Source organism: Cygnus olor, chromosome 3, assembly GCF_009769625.2.
Source record: "Cygnus olor isolate bCygOlo1 chromosome 3, bCygOlo1.pri.v2, whole genome shotgun sequence".
Classification (NCBI taxonomy): domain Eukaryota; kingdom Metazoa; phylum Chordata; class Aves; order Anseriformes; family Anatidae; genus Cygnus; species Cygnus olor.
The window spans coordinates 89639071-89653814 of NC_049171.1; the positions used below are offsets into that span (position 1 = coordinate 89639071).

The 14744-nt window shown below is 34.2% G+C and overlaps 1 protein-coding gene across 4 annotated transcripts in view; it reads right to left on the reverse strand.

Annotated features, from left to right (window-relative positions):
* BTBD9 (BTB domain containing 9) overlaps nucleotides 1-14744 on the reverse strand; it is a 120346-nt gene that overhangs the window by 99175 nt on the left and 6427 nt on the right. For all 4 annotated transcript variants that reach the window (XM_040552330.1, XM_040552329.1, XM_040552332.1 and 1 more), the window contains 5 exons: nucleotides 12820-13030; nucleotides 11303-11666; nucleotides 9289-9553; nucleotides 6844-7063; nucleotides 3098-3217 (listed from right to left, as the gene is read on the reverse strand). In XM_040552330.1, the coding sequence (XP_040408264.1) occupies nucleotides 3098-3217; nucleotides 6844-7063; nucleotides 9289-9553; nucleotides 11303-11666; nucleotides 12820-13030 (1180 nt within the window). The remainder of the gene's footprint in view (nucleotides 1-3097; nucleotides 3218-6843; nucleotides 7064-9288; nucleotides 9554-11302; nucleotides 11667-12819; nucleotides 13031-14744) is intronic.

The following is a 14744-nucleotide window of genomic DNA, read 5'->3' on the forward strand; positions in this document are numbered from 1 at the left end:
TCTAAGGTAAAAATATTTCTACACTATAGTTTCTATAGCAGCCAAGTACTTCAAGGGAAGCACAAAGCACATAGATATATTCTAATACTAGCAGTTTGAATTAGTAGTGGTAAAATAACTCAATATTTTTCAGTTTAAAACAAATTTTAAAAAGGCCAAAAAAGTGCAAAACATTTTCCACATTTACAGTGTTTTTCTATAGTCATCTACCTTTTTTTTGTTCTGTTTTTTAAACGTGCTTTAGGACCAAGAATTTATGTAGTAATAATTAATATTTCACTTTCATTAGTCATGTTGTAATATCTCAAGAAGAATAAGAAAAAAGAACGAACTTTCTACAATTAGTATTTCTCTAAGACAATAAAGAAATAGCAAATACAAATAAAATTTGACCTCTTCCCCCTTTCACAGTATTTTTCACATTCTGGCATTACTGGCCAAATTACTTATTAAATTATAAATTCGTCTGGTTTGTCCATTTCTCCCACAATTAAAACTGAGCATCATCCAGTGGCAGATTAAACATGGGAAAGCAAATGGAGAATTTCCTTCTGACCTGATGTACGATCTCTGTACTGGTTCTCTCTACAGCTAAGAACAAACCATAATGTTTCCAGAAACCTGGGAAGTTTAGGACACAAAGCACAGCATATGCTAGCCACAAGAGTTTCACTAAAGAGAGTTTAAACACAGAAAAAACTAAGTGTCTTAGACTTTTATTACAGTGACACCATGTGGCTACATTTGATTTGGAATCTCTCAAAGGTTTCATTTTCTTGTAATTGCTTTAAAGAGGTTTTCAAAATTAGTGATCTAGGGCAAAGAACAAAGACAAAACCGCAAAACAAAAATGAAAGGTTGAAAAACTGAAAAGGCTAAAATACGAAACAGCATTGCCTATTCAAAAATCATTGGAGGTGTTAACATTCACTTGATGTACCAATGCCCCACAAATTATTTTTCATGGGAAGCACAATAATGCCCCTAACTCTAAAAGTATTGTGGATATGTGTTCTCAATGCTTCATATATCAAAAATCAGTCATGGTAAAGGCTGCAATGCACATAATGCAATGAATAACTTATCAAGCACGCTAAATTGGTCTTAATTCATTGGGATATAAATTGCATGTATTTCATTCATCAACTAACTGCCAGAAAGTTGCATCTTTTTCATTCAGCTAGTGTGAAAGAGACATTGACTATAGATTTGAAAATGGATAATGACTCACCTAAGAGAAAAATGAAAGGTTTTCAAAAAACAAACAAGCAAAAATCCAACCCTGCATACATGCAAATAGAAAATACATTCACATTTTCTGCCTAATGAAATGCTTGAAGAGCTCCTTAAAACTCAGGTGAACACATTAATTCAGCTCTTGACAGCTCTCACCTTGCATAACTAATACTTATATGAAAGATGACTCAAAAAGGAAACTAATGTTGCCTAGCATATCAAGGCTAATATTCTCTTTATAATCTATGTTTGAACAATTGCCCTAGTATAGTAGACACAAACACACTGTCCTTCAACAACACCTACAGAATCTGACACATTCCACTCACTTGTTTTGAAAAACAGTGTGTATATTAAAACCACAGCCAATGAACTTAGTTCTCCAGTTCTCCCTTACTCCTCAAAAAGTCATCCTATACAGTGATGCCATAAAGACATCTTTATGACAAGCAGACAAACTAATGTTGAAATTGAAAATCAATTTTGAATAAGTCTTTGGATGAAGTCATAGAATGGCTGTCCTTTTGAAAGAAGATTAAGAAAAGTCCTGCCTCAACACCTTAGATCTCTTCAAATTCTGTTAACATGACGGAATCAAAAATCACTGTCCTTAGTAACAAGCTGTCCACTTTGTACTAAGTTAAGGTCACAAGAAAAACAAAACCAGACAAAACAAAACACACCTATAAACTCCATGAGACATTTCATCATTGATGGATGATTTAACAGAGACACCTTTAAGCCAAGATTTATCAGACAGAGATACAAACTAGAGGCCAGCTGCAATCTCAGAGTGAGAAAACAGTAAAATAAGAATCACAGAGCTTATAGGGAAGAAGTGAAGATGTATTTGTCCGCACCAGGAAAAATAAATTTGAAGCCAGTTACATTTAGTATGAGATTATTAAAGCAACAGGGAGGCTGAGAAAAAGTTACCTGAGAAGACGCACACAAATGACCCACTAGATTTTTTCCACATACGCTACAACAGTTTGTCTGCAATTCCATGTCGCAGAGCAGTGAAGATCAGTGCAAGAGGCCACTCTTTGAGGAAAAAAAAAGTGCTTCCCTTCCTTGGTGATTCCATTAATTGCTAAATGATTAAGAAGTCTGTGTCTACAGAATAATTACTACAACACTGAGCCTATGATACAACGCATAGTGATCATAACATCTCTGGAATTTATAGATTACAGTTTCTCTGTTAATAAGTTCAATACAGTTTTTGGATAGGAGAACTTCAGAGTGATCACAAGCTTTTTCCAGAATTCCCAGCACCTCCAACAAAAAGACACCATCACCTCAATAATGATTAAGCCCACGTAGGTGCTTTGTTTTCCACGTATCATTGCTCAAACCTCCTTAATCTTAACTCTCCTCTTTCTCGCTTTCGTAACTCTTTCATACTCTTTCAATGCAACAACAGAAAACATGTAAAATATAGAAAATACATTACCAAGTTGTACTGCAAGTATTTAAAACCATTAAAAAAAATTTGGCAGCCAAGGAATGATGTTTACTAACAAGTGAAAAAAACATCATTGTTGTCAGAATGCAGCTGCAAGAGGAAGAGAGTATGACTCAAAATAATAATTAACAAAAGAAGAGAGTAAGAAGAAAAAAGAGATACAAGGTTAGAGGTAGAAGAATCATAGTTTTCAAAACAGGATGCCTGTAATTTATCAACTATCTATATTAAAAAGCAAGATAGACAAATGTTGGGATTTTTTTTGACAGCTTATGAAAGTTGTGTATACCATACACCATCAGAAATACATAACATAGCAGCAAAACCCAGCAACTTATTCTGGTGTCTACGTTATCTAATGACAGCCATGCAATGTTACGTTGATGAACTAACCTGCAGACACGGGCAGGAAAATACAGGCTCTGCCAGGACCGACAGAGGTATTTAGAGTGATCGATAACTCGAATCCAGTCTAACTCGTCCATGGACACTTCAATGTAGTAGGAATAAGACCTTTGGATTGTCAGGAGAAAAAAAAAAAAAAAAAGAAGAGTAGTTAGAATACAAGCAGTCACATATTAGGTATTAACTTCTACAATTTCTTCCAGATTTTTAATTGTGCTGAAAGGAAGGCTACCCACAGTCCCGCGTCTAAAATCTCTAAGAAAGGTCCCTATTCCAAACTAGCTTTGAAAATAAATTCACAGGCAGTTATATTTAGAGATGTTTTCAGAATGACTTAAAACATCCCAACACTCACAATCTGCTGTAATCAGAGAAGACCTTCACCTCTCAAAAAATGTAATCAAAACTTTCAAATTCAGTCATATTTAGCCATAAAATACTAAGTTGTATTCTTTCTGAATAGAATAAATCTAAAACACCAGTGATGAAGGTATTTCTATTGCCATATGAATGAAGAAAATCAAAAAAGATTTAGCAAATTGAAACCTTTTACTTGAAGAGGACTACTTTACTTTGTGGCATAATCTTTTTCTCACTCAAGTTCTTCTTGACCACTTTTGACCACCTCAGCTGTTTATGATACATTGTTAAGCCAGTGATGCATCACTTATACACCCCAAAATTACCTCATCAAAAATAAAAACAAAAAATATCTACAACACAATGTGTGTTCCTCTTGTTTATGTTTACTTTCAATTACTAATCTTTTTTTTTTTCTCTATGGGGACTTACACGGGTGGGTGCCTGAAGTGTTATGTTTTAAACTCTCCTCTCCTCTAGATAACATTTAGTATCAATTTATGCACTTAGAAAGGTCTTTAAGATGTCATTTCATAATCAGCTTTCATATTCATAGTAATCAGATGTGTAATATTCACAGTTCATGTAAACACACTGTGTTTCAGCAACATGATCATGCATATTTGACCAAACTAGGTTCTAGCATTTCAGAGTTTGAGCAGTGAGATTCAGAAGACCTTCTACCCACTGTGTGGTGAGAATTTAGAGTTCTCACACCACTATCACCAGAATAATGTAAATTTGTAACCAATATAAAACATTTCTTTTTTTTTTTTTTGGGGGGGGGGGGTGTCCAAGATACCAAGCAAACAAAAATTATCTAAAAAATACAACACGATGCCTTATCCTTTCGTAAGGATGGCAACTTTTTTGCAGAGATAATTTGTACTGCTAGTCTCCTTTGCACTTTCATATCTAAGATTCATCTGTTAATAACACCTCTAAATTATAGATGCAAAACATACAAGCATGTATTTAGTTTTATTACAAATGTACACTATCTATATCAAGATATCCAATAGGCTAAAGCTTCACAGAGACAGTTGAAGTTAATGAGTAGTTTAAAAAGCTGTTCAACAAGAAGCCACAGTAAACTTGTACAGTTGCTAAAACATCTCCTTAGAAAGACTATTTATGTATCCCATGAGAAAGATGTAGATGAGTGGCTGGCAATTCTCAAAATAAAAGAATAATATAGGTTGGAAGGGATCTCTAGAACTTTGCCCAACCCTACAGTCAAAGCAATGCCAAACAAAGTGGTTAACTTACTCTCTTGGCTGGTTAATTTCTGCATACGTGTAAGGACTGACATCCAGAACTTCTATGTACAAACCCTTCCCAAGTTTATCCATCCCCATTATGATTTTTTTCCTAATGTTTAATAGGAATTTCCCTCATTGCTGCTTGTGTCCACTGCCCTTTCTCAGCACACAGTTGTAAGAAGAGCCTAGCCCTATATTCCTCCATTAAAAAGGTGAAGACAGCAATAACATCCCTCCTCTTCCTCTCAAAATGGAGTAAGTTCTCTCAGGATCTCCTTGTACGTCACATGCTCAAACCCTCATCATCCTGGTGCCCTTCTGCTGAACTCACTCCAGTATATTAACAATATACTGGACGCAGCCCACAGCTGGACACAGTACTATAAATGCATCCTTTTGCATTTATCTTAAGACAGTTGATCTACTAGAAAAACAAACAAACAAACAAACAAACAAAAAAACACAAATGACAATTCAGGTATCCCACCTAATAAGAAGCAAGAGAAAGTCCAATAAGAGATTTACCGCAGGGGAAAAAAAAAAAACAAAAAAAAAACACAGGATAACACAAACTAGATATGAAACCACTAAACCACTGTAACCTCAGTATTTTATGAAGACAAAAAGAGGTTCATCTCGTACAATTCTGCCACCAACAATGGTTTGTTCTACAAAGTTCAGATGTGTCATGTGACACTAAGCAGCAGGAAAAAACAAAAAACAAAAAAAACCCACCCTTTATATAAGTTTTCCCAAGGATAAGGCTTTTTCCACCCTGAGTTTCATCAGCTGCTAGCTGATATATACCTTGCAGATGAGGGGCATCTTACCAGTTACAAGCTCTCTGAAAATTGCAAGAGAACTACCCATTATTAATAGCTCTAATACTTTTTAAAATTTTATTAAATACTGGGTTTTCTTAGTTGATCTTCTGTGACAAATAGTTTAATATTGTGTGAAGTTGTACCTTGAGCCTTTGAAAGTTTAATTTTCAGTCTTTCCAAAAGGAAAAGAGAAGTGTAAGTTTCAGCTGAACTGAATCAGAACTTCAAATAAATAAATAAGTTCATGCAGCTTGTTTTGAATGATTAATAACTGTAATTCACATTTTAAATAAATTTTAATTTACAAAAAAAGTAAAAACTAAAATCCATAGAATGCCTCCTGTTCTAAAATAACGCAGCTTAGTTAAGAAAACAAAATATAACTGTTTTGCAATTCTAAACTGTTAATTTGAAATTACATAAAAATCAACCTCTTATCAGAAAGGCGATAAAGTATAAATAGCTTCGGTTTTTGTTTTCATTTAAATAGAAAACTGCCTATAAATACCTGTATGAGATGTCTTCTAAATTGCAAAATTTTTGTGATGGCATATTATATAATGAATATATTACTTTTGTGAAATAAAAAAAGCCTCGAAATTTTCATTTTTAAATAGTCACTCATTTGTTCAAGTATGCATAATTTGATCTTTCATGCGTCCCATAATAATCTAAAGAAGCTGAGCATAAATTGGCTAAGGCAGCCATGATAATTCATACTCCAGCAGTCCCACTACGAAGTGGCTTCTACTAACTACTGTAGTTAGCAGTTGAATCCTATTCTAAATAAATTTTTATTCTCTTATTGTTGAAAATATGGTAATTTTTAACAATTTTGATATTGAAAAACTTTAAACAAACATTCCTTTAGTGTCTAGGACATAATATCTGAAAATATTCTGCAAAAGAATTAGAGTTAAGTGGCAAGAATTAGAGCAAGTGGATATTAAGTGGCAAATAGAAAAGCAAATTAAAGCTGTTAATTAAAGTATTATTAATTAAAACTATTTAAACAATACAAGCTTTCAATAGTGATATAACATATTTAATGAAAACACCGAGAACACACTGAAATATTATGAGACACTTTAGTCTCGCAAAATAAAGTTTGTTGTGTAAGTAACCAAAACTGTATTTAAAAACCAGCCTTTTCAAATAAAACTTGTCACTGCCATCTCCAACACCATATCATGCTGTTTCTATAAAACAGTTATGAATAATTTGCATTTATATGTTATCACAAGAAAAAATGCATCACCTTCCTTTTTTATGTTAGCTTAGCACCTACCGACTATCTCTGTCCCACAGGAGTATTCGTATGTGGTTGATTATTGATGGCTGGCCCAGTTTAATTTCAATACCAGAACGGCAGTCATCATCGATTGGGTGTCGAGAAAAGCCATGATCCAAGTCATAGTTCTGAGTGTCCCCATCTAATAAAGCAGACTTCAGCTCCCCTTTTACAACCTGGGCTCCATACTTCATTGTTGCAATATTTTCTCCTGGTACTAAGAAGAAATGGAAATAACTGCTTAGTACTTATACTCTCATCATGCAAATCAGATGTTTTGAACATCAACTGGATTAGGTCAGAATGAAGATTTATTGCCCATATCGTTTCTCCAATGGTGGCTACAAACACATACTCAAGGAAAGAAGAAAAAAACAGAGCCAGTGCAAAGTAATACCTCCCCTGTAAATCCATTGCTTCCAGCACTCCACAGCTCAGTTTCCAGCCAAGAATAGTATACTTCACAAATTATTTTCACAGCCTTAATAAAAGCTGTTTTATTTTACAATCCCATAACACAGAATTATGACCACAAGGTAATTATGCATTTTGAAAACACATTTTAGAATTTTTCGTTCTTCCATTTTATTTGATGCCACCTAATCCTTGCATGGTAAAAGTAGTGATCATTTACTACTACATAGTCCCTATATGCTTAGTGCCTTTCATGATTTTATAGAATTCTTGCGTGCCTTCCTTATTCAATTGTCACTTTCCTTCTGGTTTGAAACTTTTGGTCTATTTAGTTTCTTGTCATAGTAAACCTTTCACCGTACCTCTCATCACATTTGATCCCTTTCTTGATCCCCTTCTCTCTTTTTTTTTTTTTTTTGGGGGGGGGGAGGGGCAAGGGAGGGAGGAAGGGAAGAAAGAAGGGGGGAAAGGAAACTAAAACCACATTAAAGACATGGAGGAATCATGAATGTGCAGAGAGGTATGAGGTATAGCTGATGGAATATGCAGAGCAGTATATAGAGTATGTATAGTTATACAAGCTATTTTGATAGCAATACAAGCTTCCAGTACTCTGCAAAGCTAAATGAACCTGACCAAAAGACTAGTGAAGTTTATGGTTAAATTTCCTACTGGCTTCTTAGGCTTTGAACTAACACATTAAAGCAAGCCTTTTATGCCTGCATTTCAGAGTAATAAATGTGTTTATCCTAGAAACAAATCTCCCATCAAGACAACTGGGGATAACGATCCCTAACTCAACTACAAAACAACACACTGATGAACCACCCTGTTAAAAAGACATTGTTAAGAGTTTTGTTTCAGGACAGAACCTGTAAAACATGATCTCAATGTTAAAAAAAAATAAATAAATGAAAGTCTGCCCTGAACTCGAGGTACATTGGGAAGAGAAGCATGAATTTTAACATAATGTTATTTCTGTTATCTAAAGAACAGGATTTGAGGTGATAAAACTTTAACTGTATTTTAGTACCACTACATAAAAACATCAAATGCACTAATATACAACTATGACATTGCAAGTAACCATCAATGTTTCCGCAAACAGAGAAAGTCCCAAGAGTTTAACCTAGTATTAAAACAACATAGAAATTAAATTCTTTAGAAAGCTGTGATTTTGACAAAGCTAGAAATTCTGAGATTAGGAACACATTACTGAGATGTAAGAAGGTAGAAAAAGAAGTCAGGAGACACCATTTAACTTTATAAAATATATCTAATAGACTGTCAACAGAACGTCTCATATCATAGGATTTCTACAATATCCTAATATTAACTCAGATTTTTAAATATTAATATCTAACTTCTAAGGGAAGATGCAGTGCTAAAAAATCAGTTCTCTTTTTCAGGGCTAGTCCTGAATGACTGACAGACTACAGTGCAGGCTGTCAAAGAATATTTAATGCTATTCTTTGTTGTGGGACAAATACATGGACAATAGCATGGATAAGAAGTCAAACAAAAGGCTTCTCATGCTTTTTATACTTCCCTTACACGATTTGGAAGACCTGTTTATATTATTTGAGCAAACACATAAAAAATAACAGAAAAATCAAAAATACTGGAGAAAAGATGTATGAAAATTTTAATGACCTAGAAAACAAGTCAGCATCAACATAAAATCAGTTAAATTCCATATAGCCCACAGCCAAAGCGTTCTTGTTTATTGTTTTTGCAAAGGACTTTCTATTAAAATACTATTTCCTCAAGGAAAATACATTTTTATAACGATGTACATGTTTGAGCAATACCTGAGACAAAAAAAAAAAGAGAAAATATGCTGACTAATGTTATTTCCTGTTTGAGGAACACCGAAGTCAAGAATGTTACATAACAGGACATTTCATTATGCAAGCCTTTTAAAAACATATAGCAATAGGCAAAAACTCAAAGAACACATTAACCACATCATCCAGACAACTATAGTCCATCAGTCACTAAACGAGAGAGAAAAAAAAAGATGCTTACTTAACATGCCCCTGTAGTTGAGGTCCATGTCCCGACTCTCAGAACGAATCTTAATGGCATCTAAGATGGCATCTGGTGACAACAGTCCAGAAGGTCTTACAACATTCAGCAGTTCTGTTAGACTCATTAGTGGCAAACGCACGGCTTGCATAATTTCAGCATGGTTTTCCTTGGGGTTATGTTTACACCAATTCATCAAGGCTTGGAAAATATCCTTCTCAGGAGCTGCAAAAGAGTCCCTCAATACAATACTTAGAAGAGCAGCCTGGAAAAGAAATCAAACAAACAAAAAATAGCTGTATTTTAAGACACTTTTCTTTATTTCTTTCTTTTTAAAATTTAACAGGTCATTTAACTTGTAGTTATTAAAAAGGAGTTACTACTTGAAACAGTAAGCCCACAGTAGAAGCAAAAGCCCCCTAAAGATTCCTGAATCTGAATCTTGTTTCTCAGATTCAAAACACACAAACACACACACAAAAAAACATTTTGTTAGTCTATAGTAACTGCACTAACAGAACTCCTCAGCTAGATTTAATCTTCAGTTTCAGTACTGCATTTATGGCTTGTTTTAGTTTCTTATGTATATATTAAGAAATAATACTAATCCACTATGAGAAACAAGACATAAAGGAAACATGGAAAACTATTCAAATTAATTTTATTCCAACTTATACTAAATTATATACCTTAATTTAAGATAATTAGGAATATAAGAACTCATTTGGGGATGTAGTAGTATGGTTCAAAGCACTCCTTTAAGCTTAGGCTGATTACGATGACAGAAGCAAAAAAATCAGCTGTGGCTTGGAATCATCTTTTAAAACAATTTTTAACTACTTGAGCATTTTCTTCCCCTGCCCCTCTCTCCTGGGACCAACTTGGTATCATCAGGTAAAAACCTGACTGACCCTTACTCATACAAATAACTGACAAATAGAATTATGAGAACAAAAAGAACTGAATGGTTTTTGATTTTCATTTAGCAAGCACAATAATTAGGTGTCTGCCACAGAAAAGGACAAGTCTCTTTTATATGCCAGGATTGGCTGTGATAAAGATTTTAGAAAGTACATGTTTCCTAATGAATGACATCTGCTTTTTTTTTTTTTTAATTGAAAATATGCTCTCAGAGCTCAGATTTAATAAACTGCATGTGACAGAATACAGCAGGGAAAAAGCATCTCTTCCCTACGCAGCTAGTAAGTTAGTCAGCAGAGCAGAATGTCTTGTACTTGTTCAGGGAACAGACCCATCACAGCTTTTCCGCTAATACTTATAACACTTTCTTCTTTTTTAAAATAAAATTAAACTATCATTCATTCAAGATGCTCTGCTGCTTCACATGAACACCACTTGAAAACACTACCACTATTATATCCAGCTCAAAGGCCATCCTAGAGCAAGTAGAAAATTTCAGTAGCATAGGATCACCTGACTCCAGCAAATATTTATGCATCTAACAAGAATAAATACAACATACTAAAAACGACAGCAAAACCCACACCCTACTACACCACCATATTACATGATATCAGAATGTGACAATGATAAATCATACCAAGCCCCATGAAACTCTAGCTTACACTGTAGGAAATCACCCATCAGAGACCGCCTATATCAAGAAATTAACAGAATGGAATACCTTCTGCTATCTTATCTTTAGTTAATAACCACAAGGCAGTATTCAGAAACCAAGTGATATTACTTCAAGGACTGATTAAAACCAAGAAGATAAGATTAAGTTACCTGCTCCCACTTAGTAAAATATTCTCATATTTAGCTATACTGACTAGTCAGAATTAAATACCTAAAAAGTTCAGAACGGGTCACCAGGATTTTCACCTCACCTTGGCTTGAATACTTCCAACTGCCTCAATTTCACTAGTATAAAGTGTCACCTGTTATCAAACCTATAAGCTTTTATTTTATACCCCCATTAGTATTTTATCATGAAGTGTATACAGATTAAAATTAACATTCTTGGGGAAAAAAATACAAACAAAAGATATACCTTAGAAAGTGACAGGAAGCCTTCACTGGAGAGCACCTCCTGTGCATTTCTATCCATGAACATACAGCACATAAAAGTTAACTTTGGAAGGGAATAAAGACTGGCAACATCAAATGTCATACAGACATTCTGAATATTAAGTATGGTGCAAAGATACTCAGATGTGGAATCCTCCAGTTCTGGAAACCCATATTTATGTGCCAGGCTTAGGAAGTCTAGGAGGACTTCCTCTTTCTCGTCTCGTAGTGTAGCACGACCAGTGTAAATATACTTCAACAGCATGGTAAATGCTTCTGCAGTGGTGTCCTGAAGAGGAATTTCTGCTTCAGGCTGAGATTCTCTCATTCCACCATACAATAATGCTCTATAAGAAAGACAAAATTTGAGAAACTTATATCCTGATAATATCTGCATTACTAACAAATAATAATAATTAAAAAAAAAAGCAGACAAAAATAGAAAGAAAATGACAAGTTAAAACAGAGGGGATGGAATGGGAATGCACATTAAGAAACTACAAAAGAAAAAGCCTTATGCTTGGCATTTAAAGTGCAGTTCTGCTTTGAAAGCAGCTGCACAGGAACAGAATAATAGTCTAATGCATCATGCTTTTATCCTAGAGAACACTTGCTCCATCTCTGTTTTGAGCAATAGTTTGCAAAGCAGAAATTCAGATACCATTCAGCTAGGACTCTTTTGTTTCTGATTTGTTTTTTTTTTTTAATATAGTGCTATCAGTGATAAAGAAAAAAATGCAGAAAAAACAAGTGAAACAACGAGTTCATCACCATAATAACACTGACAGATTACAGTAAGGAATAAAGGATCAAAAATCCTAAGATTTGCTAAAACCAACACATGGCAACCCTGATGATGTCCTGAATCTTGAGAAAATAAAACAATTCAACATACCCACATTTTATTTTTATTTTTTTTTTAAGTGTGATATACAGTTTGAAAACCATTTGCATTCAATCTTGGTTTAGTTATTAACTTATCCCTCTGACAAAACTAACTGGAAAAACATCATCAGGAAGTGAATCTAATTCTATTTAGATTGAGAAATGCCCAGCTCTTTAAAAAAGCTGGTTTAGTATTATTCCTAGTTTTCAAATAAATATTCTAACCTGAATCAACCAGACCTTTTTAAATACTTAATTTCATTGTGTCAAAAGTAAACTTTCTAACTAATGTATTTCACAGAAGCACGCTATCCATGCTCTGAGAAATCAAAACAATTTTACAGTAGAATTTTCTGTTCCAAAAGTTACCTTTCTCTTGAATTTGTGAAAATAACTTCAGAGTCCAATTTAATGAAGGTCAAAAGAATAACATCATGACATGGTATTTATCTTTTTATATCTGGACACAATGATTTGAAGTGCTTGGAAACATTCACAGAGAAAAGGTCACACTCAATGGACAGATGATTACACACTGAAAAGTTCATAGAGAAACAATGTTTATCTTATCTGCATGAAAATTTCCTGTGAGCCTGCCAAAAAGCTGTACTTCACCTGAAATAATGGCACCTAGCAGCCAGGATCACTCTGTGTGCCGGAAAACGTTTCTTTTCCACTATAAAGGTAACATCGCTATATTCTTCCCCATTCATCAGAGCACCGATATGCTCTGACAGAATGTGAACATGGTCAATCTCACCCACAGCTGTGTAAGGACGAAGTGGATGGCTGTTACTCATCTTTGAGGGATGGGGATATTGGTAGCCTAAAGAGAAAAAGAAAACAACTAGGAGTATAAAGAGCACAAATATTTAGAAATGGCAAAGACCAAGCTGCAATTATGGAAAAGTGTAAGTTCCCATATATTACAAGGAAAATGAAACAAAGAGGTTTTCTATTGAAGTTCATTTACAACAGGACTTAGTGCAGCTTGAATCAACGATTCTGTTCATAAAAAAAAATATTTCAGAGAATTCCATCACCTTGCTCTTTTGTCAAGCCATTTACCTAAAAAAAAACAACCTTCCAAAAAATGAATTAAAAATTAATTTAATTAAAAATTAAACAATTTTAATTACAATTACCATTAGAAACCAATTTTTGTCTGAATTAAAATGCACATAATTAAAGAGAAATAAATGATTTGACCAATTAAGCTTCGTCTTAACTCTGAAGTCTCTACTAAAATCAGTGAGTTTATAATAAATAAGATTTATAAACCAGCAGTGTTTATAACCCATTCTTGCAGAATTCCAATCAGCTTTCCAGAACTGAGAGAAAATGAAGAATTGGGGATAACTTGCAACTATTAACAGATGAAGTCTGTCAAAAAGCAAAGCTTTACAATGTACATTTTTCTTATTCTTTCTACTCAGTTTTCTTGATGCCTTCTTGATCCCTTAAAGAAAATTAAACCACAAATACCTCTCAGTTATAAATGTAGGAAACTTTACTAATTTATACAACAATACAATTCTATGGAATTATTTTACTGCTACTTAATTCACAAGAGGTTTTAGCCTTGATGTTATTTTTGGTTTATTTCTGCAACCTTTCTGCAGGCTTTCCACAGACTCAATGGTAAGAGTATCCACAGGAGAATTTAGGTCTTAAATCAGCTTCTATTGTTATACTTCAGATTCCTTTTAAATAAAAAAGGTTAGCTGTTTCAGATAATAACCTGTATTTTCAGTGACACTTTTCTGTGCTCCAGTGACTGACCACTTTTCAAAATGGGCATATACTTAGTGCTGAAAAAAGACGGTGTGCAGGAAAATTAAACCATACCCCGCACGCAGCTAATGCATTAAGTGAAAAACTCATGACAGGAATGCATTTTTAGCTGTATTTTAAAAGTATAATTAGAAAATACACATCTGTTCCCAGTCACTCCTATGGAAAAAGGACAGGAAAATACATGTATATAGGGTTAAATATTATTTGAACTTCCATAACACCTGGGAACGCCTAACCCAAAATCAAGATACCATGGAAACACCATCCCAAAGAACTTTAAATTAAACCAGAAAAAGTGGTAGAAAGTCAGATTGGAGAAAAATACAGCATACTGAATAGATGATACAGATGACAGCCTGTGTGGGAGCAGACCCCAGCTTTCCTCAGGCTCCCTCTGCAATTTGAATTGGAAGCTGTACGCCCATGGAGACATCAAAGTGTGGAACCAGCACTGCACCTGAGAAGCCGTCTAAGCGTGATAACACACAAAACTGCAGGAAATTATTCTGCTATCTGTTAGTAACTTAGGTGTGTTTTTTTTTAATTGTTTTTGTGTTTGTTTTTTCTCCTGTCATAACAACAGATTGTCTGTACTGGTTTGCACTGATTTGCACTGGTTAAATTAGCTAAGGCAACACTGCAATGAACGCATTTACGCAACAGATCCATTTCCAGCAACGTTTGCTTTGTATCAAGCAAGACTAATTTAATTCACATCAATCGAGTTGCAACTAGGAACAGCA